The following is a 21,463-nucleotide window of genomic DNA, read 5'->3' as shown; positions in this document are numbered from 1 at the left end:
AGGAGTCTTTTATACAGGTGACCATGTAAGAGCTGTCTTTAATCCAGGCACCAAGTTGATTTGGAGCGTGTAACTGGTCGGGAGGAGGCTGAACTCTTAATGGTTGGTAGGGGATCAAATACTTATTTCTCTGTGCACAATGCAAATAAATATATATAATTTTGACAATGTGATTTTCTTTATTTTTTTTCATATAATCTATCTCTCACTGGTAAAATTAACCTTGCCTAAAAATTCTAGACTGTTCATGACTTTGACAGTGGGCAAACTTACAAAATCAGCAAGGGATCAAATACTTATTTCCTCCACTGTAAGGCCTCATGCACACTTCCGTCGGCCGTTAATGACAGTTCCGTGAATCACGAACCGCACACGGATGGCTGCCGTGTGCAGTCCGTTGTTTCACGGACCAAATCACGACCGTAGTGTTTCTCTGGTCTGCAAATTCCCGTACCGTGGTCCGTATTTTGCGGATGAAATGTCATCTGTAGTGCATCCGTGTGTCATCTGCAAAATGGATGGAAAATAATGATGCTGACTTCCTGTCGTCGCTTAGCAACACTTCTGCAAATCCGCAAAATTACGGATGTCACACGTAGGTGTATCCGCAGTTTCCACGAGCCCATTGACTTCTATGGGCAAGTCCGTAGCGAATTTGCGGGCCGTAATAAGACATGTCCTGAGTTTCTGTGGCTCATATTTGCGGTCCTGGAAAGAACCGTGAAAACCATGGTCCATGTGCATGGTGCCATAGCAATGAAATGGTCAGTAATTCACCTGCAGATTTGCGGGTGAATTGCGGATGCAAAAACACGTTAGTGTGCATGAGGCCAAAGGCCGAGACTGTTCCGTCAAAAACAGACAGGAGTAGCACCTGTCCTATATTTGACGGAACTGCCGCACGGTTCCGTTAAAACAAGTGTGCATGGCCCCATTGAAATTAATGTGTCAGTTAAAACAACAGATAGCACCCTGACGAAAAAAACTGAAGTGGGCATGAGGCCTAACTATGGCTGGGTTCACACGACCTATTTTCAGGCGTAAACGAGGCGTTTTACGCCTCGAATTACGCCTGAAAACACGGCTCAAATACGTCGGCAAACATCTGCCCATTCATTTCAATGGGTTTGCCGACGTATTGTGCAGACGACCTGTAATTTTACGCGTCGCTGTCAAAAGACGGCGCGTAAAATAACAGCGTCGTCAAAGAAGTGCAGGACACTTCTTGGGACGTAATTTCAGCCTTTTTTCATTGTCTTCAATGAAGAACAGCTCCAAATTACGGCCGTAATTGACGCCTCGCAAAACGCGAGTACAAGCAATTACGTCTGAAATGCAGGAGCTGTTTTCTCCTGAAAACAGCTCCGTAATTTCAGCCGTAATTGTCGTTATCGTGTGCACATACCCTTAGGGTATGTGCACACGTAGTGACCAAAAACGTCTGAAAATACGGAGCTGTTTTCAAGGGAAAACAGCCCCTGATTTTCAGACGTTTTTTGAGCAACTTGAGTTTTTCGCTGCGTTTTTGGAGCTGTTTTCATTGGAGTCTATGAGAAAATGGCTCCAAAAACGTCCAAAGAAGTGTCCTGCACTTCTTTGACGAGGCAGTCATTTTACGCGTCGTCGTTTTTACAGCTGTCAAACGACGACGTGTAAATTACAGGTCGTCGGCACAGTACGTCGGCAAACCCATTCAAATGAATGGGCAGATGTTTGCCGACGTATTGGAGCCGTATTTTCAGGCGTAAAACGAGGCATAGTACGCCTTGTTTACGCCTGAAAATAGGTCGTGTGAACCCAGCCTAACAGTGTCTGTTGCAACTACCAAAAGATTTCTCTACTGGCCATAGGAGTATATTCTGAAGCCACCACTTGAGGAATCCATGTCTGATCTACTAGAGTCAAAAGCTGCATCATTGAGATTAATGCAGAACGTTGATATCCAGTCCTGGAACCAGTACAGAAACATCTTTTTTGCTATTGTAGGAAGGAGAACTTGGTATTAGTCTTGGTATATATTACTATACAAACATGATGACAAACACTATTGGTATAAGTATGAAGAGGGCACTAAACTTGTTAACCCAAAACTCTAGTAAGTAGTAAAATTAGACTGAGGCCTTATTCACATGAACTTGTATTACGTCCGTGCTATGCGCGTGGAAATCACGCGCGTCGCATGGACCTATGTTAGTGAATGGGGCCGTTCAGACGTATGTGCGCTGCGTGAAACTCACGACATGTCCTATACTTGCCCGTGTTTCGCGCAGCACGCACCCATTGAAGTCTATGGGTGCGTGCAAATCGCACTCGGCACACGGAAGCGGGTGACGCGCGTGATTCGCGCTACAGTAGTAAAAAAAATTAATGAAAACAGAAAAGCGCCACGTGCTTTTCTATTTGTAAACATAAAAACAGAGTGTCATAATGATGGCGGCTGCGCGAAAATCACGCAGCCACGCACCATATTCTGATGCCATACTGAACTTTTGCACGCACAAAACGGACACGTTCGTGTGAATAAGGCCTTACCCTCCTAAAACTGTTAGGTGCAGTCACACGTGGCGTACTTGCCTTGTATTTCTGCAGTAACCATATTTTGCGAAAAACGACAATGTTTGCTTATGGGAAAAATATTCTGTACCTGATATCTCCAGTTATTGCGTTATTGTTGCCTCCCTTTACAATCCACTTCTGGTTGTGGCTTCAAAAACTGCACCAAAAAACTGCACTGTGTGAATAAGGTCTAAATGTGCTTCTCAGCACAACATATCAGCTAGTTGGAGCTTAGGGATCTATAGGTAATGCAGTGTGAGGTTTCCAGAAAAAGGAAATCGTCATTTTATGGGGATAGAATTATTTACTAAAACAGACATGTCACGAGAGGTGACAGGTGCTCTTTAAAGCCAGGATCACACACACACAGTTTTGATGCAGTTTTTGGCTCAGCTTTTTGAGACGAAGCCAGAAGTGGATCCAAAAGGAAAAAAAGTATAAATACAAGGCTGATGCATCTCCTTTTTTTTTTGTGTCCACTTCTGTTTGGTTAAAAAAAACGGCCACAAAAACTGCATCAAAGCTCTACGTGTGATCCTGGCTTAATAGAGAAAAAGTACACCTGCACTCCAAATTTTTAACACCCTCCACAATGATGCTTTTGATATTGGAGCGAGCACTATGGAGCATTTTTCATTAGGCCTGATTCACAATTCGTTACTTTTCTCCCATCATATACATCGGGAGGTTAGTGACATTAGGAGTTTTGAGATACCTGAATACCCGGCTAGAGCGTGGGCCAGGAATTCCAATCCTGGAGGAGTCCATGACATCACTGTCCATATATGGACAGTGACGTCGGGGGGCTTCTTCAGTCCCGGAGTCCTTTGCCAGGGACTCTGTAGTTGAAAGCCCATGACTTCACTGTCCATATATGGACAATGGTGTCAGGGGCTTCCCTGGGGACGGAATCCCCGGGTCAAGAGCTAAATGATGCTCTGCCTGGGGACTCCGACCCTGGGAAAACTCCCCGAGGTATACGTTTAATGTATACCTCTGATGGATGCCATACAGTGGCATCCTTGACACATGGGCTCCCATGGTCAAAAAAACGTATGCTGCACTAAATTAGTTTTTTAGCAGGATCCCACAGGATGGAATAGCCTAGTCTACTACCTTATTCCATCCTCCAAAAAAAAAGGTATATCGATGTACACCAGCTCGACGGAGGCCAAAAGGACTCTCTATTGGCCTCCATCTAACTAATGGAGCCCTATGTACATATTTAGCGTGTACGTTGGGAGTTTTCTGACGCAATGTGAATCAGGCCTTAACTAGCTCAAGCTGGCAACACCCCAAAACAAATACACCACACCCAAAATACTTTCACCATATAGTGAGATACAGTGTCCAGATATCGCCATATATAACGTCCATATAGTTTGAAAACACTCTATATGTTCTTTAAAAAGTATTTCTACCCAATGAGTAGTAGATAAGGTTTATTAATTATGTCATTTGCTTACAGAGATATTGATATTTCTGTTTTGTTGTGGCGACCATTTTGAAAAAAGTGACAACAGGAAGTGCAGTTATATTGGTTGTTCTTAGCCTGGCATCATGTTCTAACATAAACAAAGAGATAGTTTTATCATAAGTTGCTGAGAAGCAAATACAAAAGTGATAACAATATGGCTGCACTTCCTGTTGTCACATTCTACAAAATGGCTACCAAAACAAAAAGGAAAGTATACTGTAGGTAAAAAGAAACATTATTAACAAACTTTTATCTTCTTTATAACTATATGGCCATTGTGGGATTATGGAGGAAATCCTCTTTAAGTGAGTATATATTATCACTTAAACATGGCACAGATCTGGTAAGTTTAGGGGGGAGCCAGACCCCTCCTCAAAATTTGGCTGGGCTGTTGCATATTTATACCAGCAAATTTATAGCAATCATATAGTGTGATCTGCTATTATCACTGAGAGATACATCTGCTTCCTACCCCTGAAGAGGATGTATACAGGGCCGGCCTTAGGGGTGTGCGACCTGTGCCATTGCACAGGGCACATCACTCCAGCAGGCTCCCTTCCCCTGCTTGTTTCAAAAGCCCGGGCTCGGTGACTCAGCAGCCGCCTTTCAGCCAGGGAGCTTCTTCACTCAGTGACGTCGCTACCGCTGCAGCAGCCATAGCATCTGCTAGCGGCGACACCGGGCATGAGGGCGTCTGTGCCGCCCGTCGGGACGGGCTCCGCCATGGCCGGTGGTGACGCTAGCAGCCACTACGGCTGCTACAGTGGTAACGACGCCACTATAGCAGAGCAGGGATGTATCTCCCTGCTCTGCTATCTACTAGCGCTGCTGTAGCTCCCTGAAGGAGCGCAATCCCCCTGTGGACGGAGGGCTTGATCTCTCTGTCCATATATGGACAGTGACATCAGGAGCAACTCCTGAAGCGGAATCCCCATCCACAGCGTTGCCAACTCTGTGACCGGGGATTCCACTCTAGGAGAAGCCCTTGACGTCACTGTCCATAAATGGGCACAGACAGGGGCTTCTCCTGGAGTGGAATCCCGACGCTGCGACACTCCCCGACACTGTGACCGGGGATTCCACTCCAAGAGAAGCCAGTGACGTCGCTGTCCATAAACGCTGTGGACGGGGATTCCGCTTCAGAAGTTGCCCCTGATGTCACTGTCCATATATGGGCATAGGGGGATTCCGCTCCTTCAGGGAGCTACAGTGACGCTATCTACAGGAAGGGGGGTGCTATCTACAAGGGGGCTGTGTGGCACTACTTACCATGGGGCTGTGGCACTACCTACAAGTGAGCTGTGTGGCGCTACCTACGGGGTGCTGTGGGGCACTATCTACAGGGGCCTGTGTGGCACTACCTAAAAGGGGCTGTGTGACATTGTCTACAGAGGGCTGCGTTGCACTACCTACAATGGGGCTGTGTGGCACTACCTACAATGGGGCTGTGTGGCACTACCTACAGGGGGCTATGTCGCACTACCTACAAGGGGCTGTGTGGCATTATCTACAGGGGGCTGGCACTTAGGGGGCATAATACTGTGTGGCCACAATTAGAGGACAAAATAATGTGTCCTTGAAGGGGTTATAATATATTATATTATTATTATACTGTATGGGGGGCACTAAAGGGGCATTATAATGTGTGGGGGCACTATATAGGGCATTATACTGTGGGGGGCATTATACTTTTTTTATGGGGCATTTTTTTATGATGGGTGGGGCACCAAAAGATAATTAAGTTCAGGGCGCCATCTTTCCTAAGGCCGACCCTGGATGTATAATATATATATATATATATATATATATATATATATATATATATAGGTGTGTGTGTGTGTGTTTATATATAATATATTGCTGTACAGTCATCAAATTCCTTTCCTCACAGAAGTGCGCTCTGCCTTATGAATTGCGGCTAGTTGCAACGTAATGACACTGCCCCACTGCTTCCTGGCTATTATATTATTCTTATACATGGATATAATCCGCAGCCATATATGAACATTATAGATTAGACAAAAATCCTAAATGCTATTTTTCTGGTCTCTCATCAGGACTCTTGTTTGTAGAAATTGAATAACACCGTCTGGAGCAGCTGAGATAGTGACCCTCTGTGACATTACTTGTATAATATGTTAATGATATTTGCTGGATGCATGGTGACTGTGTCCTTTTTGTACATTATGTTCCAGTTTTATTTTCTCATTCAGAGGTTTTCATTGTTTCAAATATATTAAAAGAGAACAAGTACACAAGCAGTCAAAGAAGAAAACATACATCAACAAAAATGTGCATGCAAAGTGGGTGATGGTTAGGCACTGTGGTGCCGTGGAAAATGCTGGGAGGTCCCATGTAGCGTCTTCGGCATACCTCTGAACCATCCTATTGTTTGCCAGATTGTCCCGTAAACAGACCACAAAATAGGCAGGGCTTATGCAAATTGCAGAAAAGTGGGCTTCTTGGAAAATTTGTGGACATTCCTGGGTGGATCAAGGACGGGACTTAAAAATGTCTCGCGAATGGGGATGCAAATGTTGAGAGGTATGCTTCTCGTCCAAAAAGGTTGACATCTTAGCAGGCTCTGGATGCAAGCGAAGTGTGGCTGGAGCACGGGTAAATGCAGGGGAACATCAGGTGCACTCGTGCGATCAGGATGGACACATGGGATGCTTTCGAGGTTCAGCATGGAGCGAAATAATAGTGTTAAATATCACCTACTAAAAAACCTACAAAGAGAAGAAAGAGGATCGTGGAGAATGTGGGGGGCGCCATGGGAAGCCACTGTAAGGCCCGAATAGTGCGATATATGGAAGAAGATAAGAAGGCAGTCGAGTGGAGCTAAGTGTAGGCACGTCGGGTAGATTCCTCCGGAGTCTGAGCATTGAGTATGTTCCTGTTTTATATCTGAACTAAGAAAAACTGCAAGGCAGGCCACTATCATAATGCATGACCTGTAATGCTAGTCCATCCATAAATTTACAAAAACATTTGCATATTTTCAGTCCTCGAGTATGACGATGCAAATAGTGTATTTCCCTTGTGACTGTATATTCTTCAATTCTGTCTTAATGATATGAATCCACGAGAGGAGAAAAAAAAAAAGGTAAACCTAAAAATTTGATGAGAGTAGAACCCCTTTTAGTTTATGTAAATCCTTACACAAAATTAATCCTGGATGGGATTTTTGTTCACCTTTACCGCCAAATTACCCATTAATGACCAAATGAATGCCTAGCCCTAGCCAGAGGACTGACTAGTATGCTGCCAACATTACATCACTGTCTACTTGATAGATAGTAGGGAACATGGATTTCCAAGGGACAGGTGGGCTTAGCAAAAGGTCATTTTGTGGATTTTTTTTCTTTTTCCATATGTCTTTAAAGAACACTGTACGACATTACCATAGATCACTATGAGGAAGCCATTCATATCCCATCTACAGTGTGAAAGCTCCTGGAATCAAACAAAAGAAGAAACAATCCACTTAATGTTAATGATTTAATTAAATGTTTCAAAGGTAACCCCATCCAAAATATATAATTAATGTGGGTTTTATGTCGTGTTCATCCTTACCTCACTTGGGTAGCCATGGTAGAAATCCATATTGAGAGCCACACAATTATAATACTCTTCCACTTATTACAGGGGTTGGGTTCATGAGTACCAGCGATCAGCTGTTATAACAGGGGTAAGCCACATCTGGCCAGACATTTCTGCTAAAGCCAATGCGGGTGAAATATAGTATAACATGGCAGCTATTCAAATGAATGGCCAACCATGTAATACATGACGGGCTGGCTCTTGCTTAGTGGCTCTCCGACGTCCATGTGCCTTAATATTTCATAAAGACAGGGGTTGTCTTTGGAAGACAACCCCTTTAAGTGTTAGAACAATTTTCTCCATAACATATATTCGGGTTGGCACAGACCTGCTAGTGTTGTTAGCATTCACCGTCAACATCTTAGTGTAAGATTAAGTGTATTACCTTTAAAAGTTTTTCTCCAAGTTTTAGTAAACATATCTCAAATTCCTGATCGTGTCTTCCAGAAATACTCTGAGTTTTAACTTTGCCAAAGTCTTCGTCGTTTACATAGTTTATTAGGCTGCTGGTTTGATAGACTATGCCCATGGCTTTCTATAGACATATCACATGTATCCACCTATAAAGCAGCCTGTGTTGGCAAGTTGCATGTAAATAGTGCCTGTCACCCCCACAGCAGCAGCCCCTGAGATTACCACAAACAATATTAAGAATTTAGAGCACTAGACATGGTCAGTTATTTTACCCCTTTAATAGGTAATTCAAAGCAATGCAAGGGTTTCTGGTGAAGGCTTTTAACATGGCATTGCTGAGACAACCTTCCAAACTCTTACAGCCCTTTAGAGGGGTTTTTCAATCCACAAAATATGCCATAAATTTCTGATATGTGGGGTTCCACCTATTGGAAAAATAGGGGTCCCCTCAGCCCCATACTACAAATGGAGGTAGCCGCATCTTGGTGAAAACTAATGGAGAGGTGACTGAGCATATGTGTGGCTCTCTCTATTGAAGTACATGGGAGTTACAGAAACTCAGGTTACTTGGCTGTTTCCGTTAGTCCCATAGGTGGAGGCCCCAGAGATGGGACACTTACCTCTCAGGAATTTATGGCATATCTGTATCATATTTGTGGATATTTCATTAATTGGCACATCATGATACAAAATTAGTCAAACAACACATCAATCCACATGTAAAGACATATAACTTTATTATTATCTTTGCTACAATAGTTCAATCTATCCATGTGATCAGCAGTTCATTCAAGGCTACATACTTCTTGGTTTCATAGCCATGTGCCTTAAAGGCTATGTACACCTTTGAACGCGTGTATATGTGTATATATATATATATATATATATACACACACACAGCGGAGGAAATAAGTATTTGATCCCTTGCTGATTTTGTAAGTTTGCCCACTGTCAAAGTCATGATCAGTCTAGAATTTTTAGGCTAGGTTAATTTTACCAGTGAGAGAGAGATTATATTAAAAAAAATAAAGAAAATCACATTGTGAAAATGATATATATTTATTTGCATTGTGCACAGAGAAATAAGTATTTGATCCCCTACCAACCATTAAGAGTTCAGCCTCCTCCAGACCAGTTACACGCTCCAAATCAACTTGGTGCCTGCATTAAAGACAGCTGTCTTACATGGTCACCTGTATAAAAGACTCCTGTCCACAGACTCAATTAATCAGTCTGACTCTAACCTCTACAACATGGGCAAGACCAAAGAGCTTCCTAAGGATGTCAGGGACAAGATCATAGACCTGCACAAGGCTGGAATGGGCTGCAAAACCATAAGTAAGACGCTGGGTGAGAAGGAGACAACTGTTGGTGCAATAGTAAGAAAATGGAAGACATACAAAATGACTGTCAATCGACATCGATCTGGGGCTCCATGCAAAATCTCACCTCGTGGGGTATCCTTGATCCTGAGGAAGGTGAGAGCTCAGCCGAAAACTACACGGGGGGAACTTGTTAATGATCTCAAGTCAGCAGGGACCACAGTCACCAAGAAAACCATTGGTAACACATTACGCCGTAATGGATTACAATCCTGCAGTGCCCACAAGGTCCCCCTGCTCAAGAAGGCACATGTACAGGCCTGTCTGAAGTTTGCAAATGAACATCTGGATGATTCTGAGAGTGATTGGGAGAAGGTGCTGTGGTCAGATGAGACTAAAATTGAGCTCTTTGGCATTAACTCAACTCGCCGTGTTTGGAGGAAGAGAAATGCTGCCTATGACCCATAGAACACCGTCCCCACTGTCAAGCATGGAGGTGGAAACATTATGTTTTGGGGGTGTTTCTCTGCTAAGGGCACAGGACTACTTCACCGCATCAATGGGAGAATGGATGGAGCCATGTACCGTCAAATCCTGAGTGACAACCTCCTTCCCTCCACCAGGACATTAAAAATGGCTCGTGGCTGGGTCTTCCAGCACGACAATGACTCGAAACATACAGCCAAGGCAACAAAGGAGTGGCTCAAAAAGAAGCACATTAAGGTCATGGAGTGGCCTAGCCAGTCTCCAGACCTTAATCCCATCGAAAACTTATGGAGGGAGCTGAAGATTCGAGTTGCCAAGCGACAGCCTCGAAATCTTAATGATTTACAGATGATCTGCAAAGAGGAGTGGGACAAAATTCCATCTAACATGTGTGCAAACCTCATCATCAACTACAAAAAACGTCTGACTGCTGTGCTTGCCAACAAAGGTTTTGCCACCAAGTATTAAGTCTTGTTTGCCAAAGGGATCAAATACTTATTTCTCTGTGCACAATGCAAATAAATATATAGAATTTTCACAATGTGATTTTCTTTTTTTTTTTTTATATATAATCTATCTCTCACTGGTAAAATTAACCTAGCCTAAAAATTCTAGACTGTTCATGGCTTTGACAGTGGGCAAACTTACAAAATCAGCAAGGGATCAAATACTTATCTCCTTCACTGTATATATATATATATATATATATATATATATACACACACATATACACACACACACACACACACACATACATACACACAAATGTGTATCAGTGCGTTTAGTGCAGCTTTGTAATTACATTTTATTAGAAATTATTTTAACTTTTTGAGATATAGCTGCTTTTTATCCTATATACAGAGCAGCTGTATCTAGCTCTGAATCCTGTATCTATCAGGTCAGCGGCACTGAGGGGTTCAGTGTAATCAGGTTCTGCATTCTCTCTGACACGCAGGATCCACCTGTTACCGATCATATCCAAGTGCATAACTTAGATGTGATCGATAACAGGTGGATCCTGTGTGGAACCGCTGACACTGAACCAGTCAGTCCCGCTGACCTGACGGATTCAGGTCTCAGCGCACAATACAGCTGCTCTATATACAGGATACAAAGCAGCTGTATCTCAAAAAGTAAAAATAATTTTTAATAAAAACTAATTAGAAAGTTGCACCAAACACACTGATAGACATTTTTATATAAAAAAAACACAACACTTTCGAAGGTGTACATGGCATTTAAGTTGTTCCCATTGCTTTTACATAAAAGAGACAGCCAGTCTGTGGGCTGAAACCAATACTCATCCGATTCTGTCACTAGTATCTAGTGACATCACTGAGACTTGTGGACTGAACATTAGCACAACCTATAAAAAAGCTGCATCTCATGATTTAGACGCCATTGTAACTGCAAATCTATACCCTGAGCTCTGACAAAACTAGAGCAGCAAAAATATTGACATCTATGCAAAGAGAACCTAGCTTTGAAAATACTGAGTAGATTTCTCCGATACACCTCCGCTCTCGTCCCCACCAAGTGCACGGAGCTCAGAAGAAATACATATGGCAGCTCCAGTAGAAATAGTAGTCCCTCCCGGCTAGTATGGCAGTGATGGGATGGGAGTACAAGCAGATGGGAGTTAAATTAAGTTAGAAAAAAAATAGGTTTGCCTCCATAAGCGGCAGCGTGGATAACGGAGGAGCGCTGCATAACTGAAGCCCTTTGTCAGGACTTACATTGACTCCATAGCTATCATGCTAAATGTTCCTATAAGGATAAACAGTTCCTCTACTACTGTGCAGATGGCAGCTGTGCAGAGATCAATATGCTTGAATGGCCTTGCACATTTTACAATGTTTGCAGGTTTGGGGTGTCTTGTCCTGTGGGCTATGTGTGGGGTCAGATCTGAACGAGGGATTGTCTCCATTGTATATGACACTTACGTAATTTACTGCATATCTAATGGACAGGTTCATGTGCAGAAATAGTGCTTTTATACTTGAATAGCCGTTCCACCTAAAATAAAAAAAGATCATAAAAAAATATATGCCCCCTAGTTCTGTTCTAAATTAATAACAATTTCATTGAGCTGTTTCTTTGTGATATCTGTCTCTGCGGAAGCTAGGTGACAACCAATATGGCTACCATCACGGTTCCAATAAGGGTCGTCACACAGAAGAGCTGAGTGACAACCCCCGTAGGAACTGCATTTACTGCAGATATTTTTGGATTTTTAGATGGAATTATTTTCTAACATCTAGATAGCTTAGTTATCCAACAAAAGTGTTTGAATCAGAATCTGACTGGGGGCCCCATAAGGTGTAGAACCTTTTTATAGCAACTTACACCCCACTTTTCAAATAGATCCATCCAGTTTTGAGTTGTTATGAAATGATGAGAATTGTAGTCTGGTAAGGAGCAGGTGTCTTGTGTGAATGTGAAGCGCTATAGTCCTACCTTCTTTGTGTTCCTTTACTTACTACAACATTTTAATACATGTAAGGATGGGAAATGTAATGAGTTGTATTTCACCAGCAGAGTTTTTGTACAATGAAACCTTGTCATTCAGATCACAAACACCCAAAAATAGGAATAAAAATATATATAATTTTTAGATCCAGTCTACTGGCCTCTGTGAAAGTCTTTGTGAATTATATTTGTAAAGAGAGTTGCAGTGTTGACTGTGTGAGGTTTCTTTCTTCCATCCAAAATATGTAAAAGTGGTTTGAGGGTGCAATGAGTTTTCTTTGGAAATGCTGAAAATTCGGGCTAGTGGAGGGACAAGTCCCACAGTCCTTTGGTTCAAACCTGAGTCTTCACATCCCAACAAGTACACTAGGACGTTAAAAGCAATTCAGCAGGTGCTTTCCATTACCCAGGAACCATAAGTTGGGTTCCAAAGATTTTTAGATTTGTTCTTTAGTTTGTGGGACATTTGGGGTTTTGTCTCCGTTGTTGAGTTTTGGTTTGGTTGGACCCATGAACCTTCTGGGTTTTCTGTAACACACTGTAAGCCTGGTGGTGTGATGTTCCAGCCCACTAGATTTTCAACCAGTAACTCCTGAGGAAGATCTCCCAATTTGTTTTCCATGGTCTGTGTGTCCAACAAAGGAGGAAGAGATATGTTGCCCACTAGGGGTGTCAACCCATTACAGCTGCTTGGTCGCATAATTGTACTTCCTTCGTCTTCCGGAGGTGGGCCGCTTTCTACAGGGAGCTCAGTATTGATAACATCAGGATCCTGAAACATGGGAACACTGGGGATTATATTTCATGGTCCAACCCAGAGAATGGGTTTGAATTAATATATAACATTCCTATTACCGAGAATACGCCTTAATTCTATTCAATAAATCCTTCAGAAATGCTGCAACCTTGTACTCTTTTGACCATCTCAAAACTCTATCGCTGTAAATGATATTCAGTTCTCCTCCTCTCTCATCACCTCATCTTATGAACTACTTTCTGGTTCTGCTCCTTTTTCTGAAACTTTCTTCCTCATGCCACCAAACCTTCAGTCTCCAAGACATAAAAACTTTACTAGTGGATAATGGTCATCAATGATTAAAGTTTCATGCTTTAGCTGCATTACTGAATTGTTTCCGGAAGATCCGGCTGTTTTTTTTTAAAATCAAAACTCTCTATGAGGGCTGGCAGATATCCATGGTATTCGATTCCCAGTTAGAAAGGGAATCATATAGTTGTTGTTTTTTCCTGTCTGTTTTAATTTCACCCCTCATTCACCCGATAAGCGAGAAAGACCGACTTCCTACCTACCTACCTACCTACCTACCTAGGAAACATTAATATAAATGTTTAGCAGAGCTGATGTGTGTGAGTGTTAAATGCTAAATGGAAGGATTTTTGCTTGACGATTAACCTGTGTATGAGCCCCATTCTTTGTTAATTTTTCTTATTTGCTTTTCATGGAGTTGTTTACTCCCCCGGTCCCTGTAATACAGGACTCACACATCACATGCCTCTTATCTTTACTACTCCCTGCTCTCCCCCTCCCTCCCTGTCTCTGGAGGAATCGTGTTTCACATGCTGGGCAGAATCTAACAGCAGATCAGCAGAGCTATGTCTTAAAGAGGCTCTGTCACCAGATTTTGCAGCCCCTATCTGCTATTGCAGCAGATCGGCGCTGCAATGTAGATTACAGTAACGGTTTTATTTTAAAAAAAACGAGCATTTTTGGCCAAGTTATGACCATGTTTGTATTTATGCAAATGAGGCTTGCAAAAGTCCAAGTGGGCGTGTTTAAAAGTAAAAGTCCAAGTGGGCGTGTATTAGGTGCGTACATCGGGGCGTTTTTACTACTTTTACTAGCTGGGCGTTCTGACGAGAAGTATCATCCACTTCTCTTCAGAACGCCCAGCTTCTGGCAGTGCAGACACAGCCGTGTTCTCGAGAGATCACGCTGTGTCGTCACTCACAGGTCCTGCATCGTGTCGGACGAGCGAGGACACATCGGCACCAGAGGCTACATTTGATTCTGCAGCAGCATCAGCGTTTGCAGGTAAGTCGATGTAGCTACTTACCTGCAAACGCTGATGCTGCTGCAGAATCAACTGTAGCCTCTGGTGCCGATGTGGCCGACACGATGTAGGACCTGTGAGTGACGTCACAGCGTGATCTCTCGAGAACACGCTGTGTCTGCACTGCCAGAAGCTGGGCGTTCTGAAGAGAAGTGGATGATACTTCTCGTCAGAACGCCCAGCTAGTAAAAGTAGTAAAAACGCCCCGATGTACGCACATAATACACGCCCACTTGGACTTTTACTTTTAAACACGCCCACTTGCACTTTTGCAAGCCTCATTTGCATAAATACAAAAATGGTCATAACTTGGCCAAAAATGCTCGTTTTTTAAAAATAAAAACGTTACTGTAATCTACATTGCAGCGCCTATCTGCTGCAATAGCAGATAGGGGTTGCAAAATCTGGTGACAGAGCCTCTTTAAGGGCCTTTCACATCGGCCGACACAGCGATCGCCGATCAACGAGACATTTTGATTTTTTAGATCGGCGCTCGTTTGCTCTTGTCACATGGAGGTATGGATGGGGACGAGCGTTCGTTATTCCGATCGCTTGTCCCAATACATTATCATCATGTCGGCAGCGCGGCTCCCTGTTTACACAGGGGGATGTGCTGCCAACAACGTTAATATTTTACTTTCTTAAAACAATACGACCAATAGACGATTGAGCGTTTGCTGGTTCACCTGCTGATCGCTGCCCTGTTTACACAGGGCAATTATCGGCAATGAGCTTTATATAAACGCTCGTCTGCCCGATAATCGCCCAGTGTAAGACCCCTTTAGTATCAGGCAGTGAGTAATTACAGCACTACCTTACACTTTGTAATAAAGGGGTATGCAGGCAGCTGTAATTATAGACAAGGTCTGTGAGAGGGGAGAGGAATACCTTCTTTACATGGTAATATTGCCCACAATAGCCCTGGTAAAATTAAATCACCAGAACTGCACAGAGCTGGGTCATAATGAAAATAATAAATAACTACTTCTCAGCTATGGTGGCATCATCTGGTGAGCATTCAGATACATACATTTTCCTGCGTCAAATCTGCAGCGTAAGGGCGTATACAGACGAACGTGATATACGTCCGTGCAACGCGCGTGATTTTCACGCGCGTCGCACGGACCTATATTAGTCTATGGGGCCGTGCAGACAGTTGCGTGATTTTTACGCAGCATGAGTCCGCTGCGTAAAAGTCACGACATGTCCGTTCTTTGTGCGTATTTCGCGCATCACGCACCCATTGAAGTCAATGGGTGCGTGAAAATCACGCGCACCACACGGAAGCACTTCCGTGGGATGCGTGTGATTCGTGAAACAGCAGTAAAAAGGATGAATGAAAACAGAAAAGCACCACGTGCTTTTCTGTTTACAAACATACAGAGTGTCATAATGATGGCGGCTGCGCGAAAAGCACGCAGCCGCGCATCATACAGGGCTGACACACGGAGCTGCTAAGTGCCTTTTGCGACTGCAAAACACCGCGTTTTTTGCGTGTGCAAAACACACACGCTCGTCTGATTCCGGCGTTATACAGTACCAGCAAAATAGATGAGATTTCAGGTAATCTCCCACACACGTTGCAGTATTTTTCCACACGCAAATTGACCTGCGGTGCGGATTTTAAAATCCGCAGAATATCAATTTATCTTGCCTAACCGTCTTAGAATTGTATGTAACCAGTTTATTTTAAAAAAAACGCACCAAAATCCGCAGCATAAAATCTGTACCTTTTTGCCACGTTAAAATATAAAATCTGCACCTAAAAATGCATTAAAAAAACGTAATTTTAAGTGTGAATTTTGCCTGCAGAATTACCTGTGCTCATCTGCAGTTTTGATGCACATTTTCTGCATCAAATTCCGCAACATGTGCATGTAGCCTAAGGCGGCCAGAAAAGAAGTGTTCAATCGCTCTGCAGCGTCCCCACAGGGAAATTGATTACTCATTCAAATCAATGGGCTGTCCGTGTAATGCATGAACGTGCTGCGTCCTCCAGAGTGTGCTCTTTGTAGCCGCTCAACTCTTTGGCCAATAGACAGGGGTCTTGGATGGGGAACCCTCCTCTATCAGCCCAGAATTCCTTAATAATGTATTTGAATAAGTGTTTTCTAAACCGAACAACCCATTTAATCTTGTATGGTGCAGGTCCTTCTTCCTAATGTATCTTGTTTGCCATATTTTATATTTATATAATCATAAAGTATTTAGACATTTACTGCATCAGTTGTCTTTAATTCTTTGCAGTGCTGAAGATGATTTTGGCATGGATAGTTTGTGTGTTTGGTGCAATTTTGTAATGATTTATACTTTTTCAGATACAGCTGTTTTGGATCCTGTATACCGAGCAGCTGTCTAATGCGCTGAAACCTATATCCGTCAGGTCAGCGGCACTGACGGGTTCAGTGACAGCGGGTTCTGCGTATCTCTGACACAAAGGATCCAGCTGTTATCGATCACATCTAAGTTCATAACTTAGATGTGATGGATAACAGGTGGATCCTGCATATCAGAGACACCCAGGACCCCCCTGTCACCGAACTCGTCAGTCCCGGGGACCTGACAGTTTCAAGTTTCAGCGATAGATACAGCTGCTCGGTATACAGGATCCAAAACTACTGTATCTGAAAAAGTAAAAATCATTTTTAATAAAAATATATTACAAAGTTGCACTAAATACACTCATACACTTTTATTTTTATTTTTTTTAAATAGTTTTCAGAGGTGTACATAGCTTTTCTTTTTATAAAGGTCCCCTGAAATATGAAAGCTGGACTCTGATTGGTTGATTTGGGCACTTTCTCAACTTTCACTTTGCACCACTTTTAATAAATCTCCCTTAATGTATCTGTAGGTGGATGTTAGGACTGAGCCTATGCTTGTTCTGAAACACATAGCAGGACTCTTCCTGATAGAGCAGTCATTTGATGACATTTATACCTGCGTGCAGTAGATGATCCTCTCCAGGATGGTTGTGAAGTTTGGTCGGTGATCCGGTGTGTGCTGCCAGCACTGTGTCATTATTCGATAACTGAAATAAGAAGTAAATACAGTAAATGGGAGCAGGCAAATCCTAGTTTCAGATATGGAGGGAGAACTATAAAAACTGGTTCACAGGTAAAGTGGAGCAGTTGCCCATAGCAACCAACAGATTGCAGATCACATTTTTCAGACGTCCTTGTGAAAGTAAAAGAAGTAATTTGATTGGTCGCTATAGGCAAGCCCTCCACTTTTCCTTTGCTCCAGCCTTGATAAATCCCCCCATTGGGTTATTTACAATAGCGAGTTGTATTTCCCATGAAATGTGCGGATACGCAGCAAAGCTATTAATGGAACATACTCAGATTTGGTCAGCATTACTAGTGGGGTACCACAGGGGTCAGTATTAGGCCCTATTGTTTTTAATGTTTTTTTTTATCAACAACACCTTTTTATTGATTTTATAGAATATAAAGTAGAATATTTGCATAAACGCTGGAGGAGGCAGGGGTAAAGCACGTACAAGTACATGACTGCCGGTAGCATTAACAAACTTCACAGATAGGTACAATCTTATAGATGTGATTGATCACCCTAAGTAACACAGTAACCAGTAACCCACACCATACTAAAGAAATAGGTAGCACCATACAATAGAAGATGAGTTCAAGCAGATCCAGGGTTTTTAAACGGCACCATCCCTGTAGAGCCGGTGTTAAGTCGAAGCGTAGTTCTTGCAAAGCAAAGAGATAGTCCAGAGATGCCACTGCTTGTAGAAGTGAGGAAGAGTATTACGTCGGGAAGCCAAGGCTCTTTCAATCTTATACGCAAAGTCCATTTGAGAGCACAATATAGTGATGGGTAGTATGTTTTTTATTTTCCGAAAACGGGCTAACATTAGTCTAGCAGCCAAAATGAGATGACCAAGGATTGATCTAACAGACCACGGGATTTGAACTAGACCCCTGAAGCACATGGCTGTAGTTCAGCCAATTGGAAGCACACAGAGTTGCCGATCAAAGTAGGACCCAGGTCATACATGTATTCCCATATGGCAAAAATGTCTGTCACGTAGTCTAATAGAGCAGGTAAGACCAGATGATGACGTACCTGTTGGTGGTACAGCTGTGAAATGGTGGATCGGCCGCCAACCCCAGGATTAATTGTAAACCCCTGTGTAGGTGAAAATGGAGGGCTGTTCAGGTGGTTGCCACTGGAGTAGGCGGTGGGCTCAAGAGTGTAAGACAGTAAAATCTGTGGAACGACGTTTCTGTGCCAGATCAGCGGTACTGGTAGGCCGCAGCATGGGGGAGACTGTGAAATAGTGCCTCTGGCTGTACAGGACAATGGGAGAGGTGGCTTGCAAGGATATACCTCTGTCTCCTAAACAGACCCGGTACTCTGTGAGTGTAGTCTTGTACAGGTAAAGCGGAAATCAAGTCAGGTTACCCTGGATTATAAAGAACGTGGCAGGTTCTTGAGTTCCAGGACTGGTTTGTCTGGAGGAACAGTTCCTTAGTTTTCATGCAAGATAAGATGCTGGGAGGGATACTTGAGAAGGAATTGAGCAATATTTGCTAATTTTCCAGGTTATAGGCGCTGTGAACCGTTTTAAGAGCAATAGATGTGTAGGAGCAAGGGGATCAAGCAGCCATCTTCTCCTTTTAATATATTTATTAAAAACCTTGTAGCGGGATTGTACAGTAATTTTTTGCAGATGATAGATACTAAACTGTGTAAAGTAGCTAACACAAAGGAGGACAGTATTATGTTATAAATGGATCTGGATGAGTTGGAGCCTTGGGCAAGTAAAGGTCCTCTTACACGGCCCGTCCTGGGCCATGTAAACGAGTACCGATCAACAAGACAGCTCGTTCATCAGTGCTCAATTGCTCCTCCCACAAGGAGCTATGTATGGGGATGAGCGCTCGTTACTCCGATCAATCGTCCCCATACATTATTATCATGTCGGCAGCACATCTCCCTGTTTACAGGAAGATGTGCTGCCAACACGATAATATTTTTCATTGTCAAAACTATACGATTAGCAGATGAACCAGCGTTTGCTCGTTCATCTGCTCATCGCTGCCCTGTTTACACAGGGCAATTATCGGTAACGAGCGTTCTATGAACGAGCATTTGCCTGACAATTGGCCCGTGTAAAGGGCCTTTAAAGGCAAATAAGGTTTCACATGGATAAATGTTAGGTTATGCAGTTGGGAAAGGAAAATAAATGGCACCATTATATACTAAATGGCAAAACACTGGGTAAAACTGACAAGGAAATGGATTTAGGCCCCATGCACACGACCGTAAAATTGCCCGTAATTACGGGTCCATTCGTTTCTATGGCCGACAGACACCTTCCCGTATATTTACGGAAAAGTGTCCGTGCCGTAGAAGCTTGCCGAAAAAAATAGTTTTTTATTTTACGGACTGTGCTCCCATACTTTCTAATGGGATCACCACCCGTAAATACGGACGGCTGTCTGCGGACAGCCGTACCTGTAATTACGGGTCGTAATTACGGGCACGGTCATGTGCATGGAGCCTTAGTGATATTAGTCAACAGTAGCAACTAGTGTCAGGCAGCTGCTGTCAAGTCACAAGGGCCATAGATGCTGTAAAGGGTTTGCCTGACACAGGTTCTGTGTCGACGCCCGGGGTTAATCAGCCTTCATCAGCTCCAAGGTCTGCTAGAGTGATGCGATCCGTTACCACTCAGGCTTGCAGGCTGAGGAGAGGGAGAACCTATCACAGCCTGGCCTGACGCTTCTAGCTCCCGCCCTTGGTCTATTTATACCCTCACTTGCAGCATGTTCCTTGCCTGTGATTCTCTTGTTTCCTGGCTCTGCTATTCCTGCTATTTACCTGATTGACCGCTGTATCTTTTGACCCTGGCTTGCCTGACTATTCTCCTGCTCTGTTTTGCTACTACGTACTCTCCTGGTTTGATTCGGCTCGTTCAGCACTGCCTGTTGCTCACAGTTTTCCGTGGGCAACTGCCCCTACTTCCCCTTTGCTTCTGTGTGCCCTTGTCTCGTGTTGTCTGTCTTTCACTTACTGAGCGTAGGGACCGTAGGCCCTGTTGTACGCCGTCACTTAGGAAGGGCCGTGCAAGTAGGCAGGGACTGAGTTGTGGGTAGATTAGGGCTCACCTGTCGTCTCCCTACCCCGTATCCATGACAGATGCTCATGACGAGAACATAGTTCTATCACTTTACAAATAACTAGTAAGACTGTACTTAGAATATTTTGTACAGTTTTGGGCACCAGTAAAAAAGAAAGACAAAGTAGAGCTTGAGCGGGTTCAAAGGCGAGCAAACAAAGAACTAAATGGAATCTGTGAATTAGGGTTATTTTGTTGGGAAAAAACCCAAAAGATTACCTAATACCTATAAATATATCAAAGGTAAATACAGAGAGCTCTCTAATGATCTTTTTATACCCAGGACTGTAACTATAACAAAGGGGATCCACTACGTCTAGAGGAAAGATGATTTCTATACCAAATTAGACAGGATTATTTTACTGTAAAAGCAGTGATAGTAATTCATTGATAGAGTTTTATAGTGGCCTGGAAGCCTTTTGTTAAATTACCTAATTGACCATAGTAAGAGGGTCTAGATTATTTTATAGAAGACATAACTGGAATAAAGCTGTACTATTACTATTACACTCACACTGGTCCAGGACAGCTCTTTGGGGGATCCATGCGTCCACCACTTGTGACAAACTCCAGTACCTCTTGGTTAGTTTTGCATGGGTATGGCATGTAGCCTAATGAGAAGAGCTCCCAAAGCAACACACCAAAGGACCTATGGAAACAAAGAAACGTGAAAGTCTACAGAACTAACAGTATTATTTCATTAACTTTAAATATAGCTTTTTTTCAATGTAAGGGTATGTTCACACACAGTGTTTTCAGACGTAATTCGGGCGTTTTAAGTCTCGAATTACGCCTGAAAAACGGCCCTAATACGCCTACAAACATCTGCCCATTGCTTTCAATGGGTTTTATGATGTTCTGTCCACACGAGGTGTAATTTTACACGTCGCTGTCAAAAGACGGCGCGTAAAATGACGGC

At 43.1% G+C, this 21,463-nt stretch overlaps 1 protein-coding gene across 2 annotated transcripts in view; it reads right to left on the bottom strand.

The window, feature by feature from the left end:
- Positions 1-11,802: 11,802 nt before the first annotated feature.
- LTK (leukocyte receptor tyrosine kinase) overlaps positions 11,803-21,463 on the bottom strand; it is a 143,716-nt gene continuing 134,055 nt past the window's right edge. For both annotated transcript variants that reach the window (XM_075844933.1, XM_075844934.1), the window contains 3 exons: positions 21,059-21,193; positions 17,337-17,427; positions 11,803-13,099 (listed from right to left, as the gene is read on the bottom strand). In XM_075844933.1, coding sequence (XP_075701048.1) covers positions 12,713-13,099; positions 17,337-17,427; positions 21,059-21,193 — 613 coding nt within the window. In that variant the 3' untranslated portion in view covers positions 11,803-12,712. The remainder of the gene's footprint in view (positions 13,100-17,336; positions 17,428-21,058; positions 21,194-21,463) is intronic.

This window comes from Rhinoderma darwinii, chromosome 12, assembly GCF_050947455.1.
Source record: "Rhinoderma darwinii isolate aRhiDar2 chromosome 12, aRhiDar2.hap1, whole genome shotgun sequence".
Classification (NCBI taxonomy): domain Eukaryota; kingdom Metazoa; phylum Chordata; class Amphibia; order Anura; family Rhinodermatidae; genus Rhinoderma; species Rhinoderma darwinii.
The sequence above is the reverse complement of the archived record's forward strand: the minus strand, read 5'-3'. Positions and strand labels throughout refer to the sequence as shown.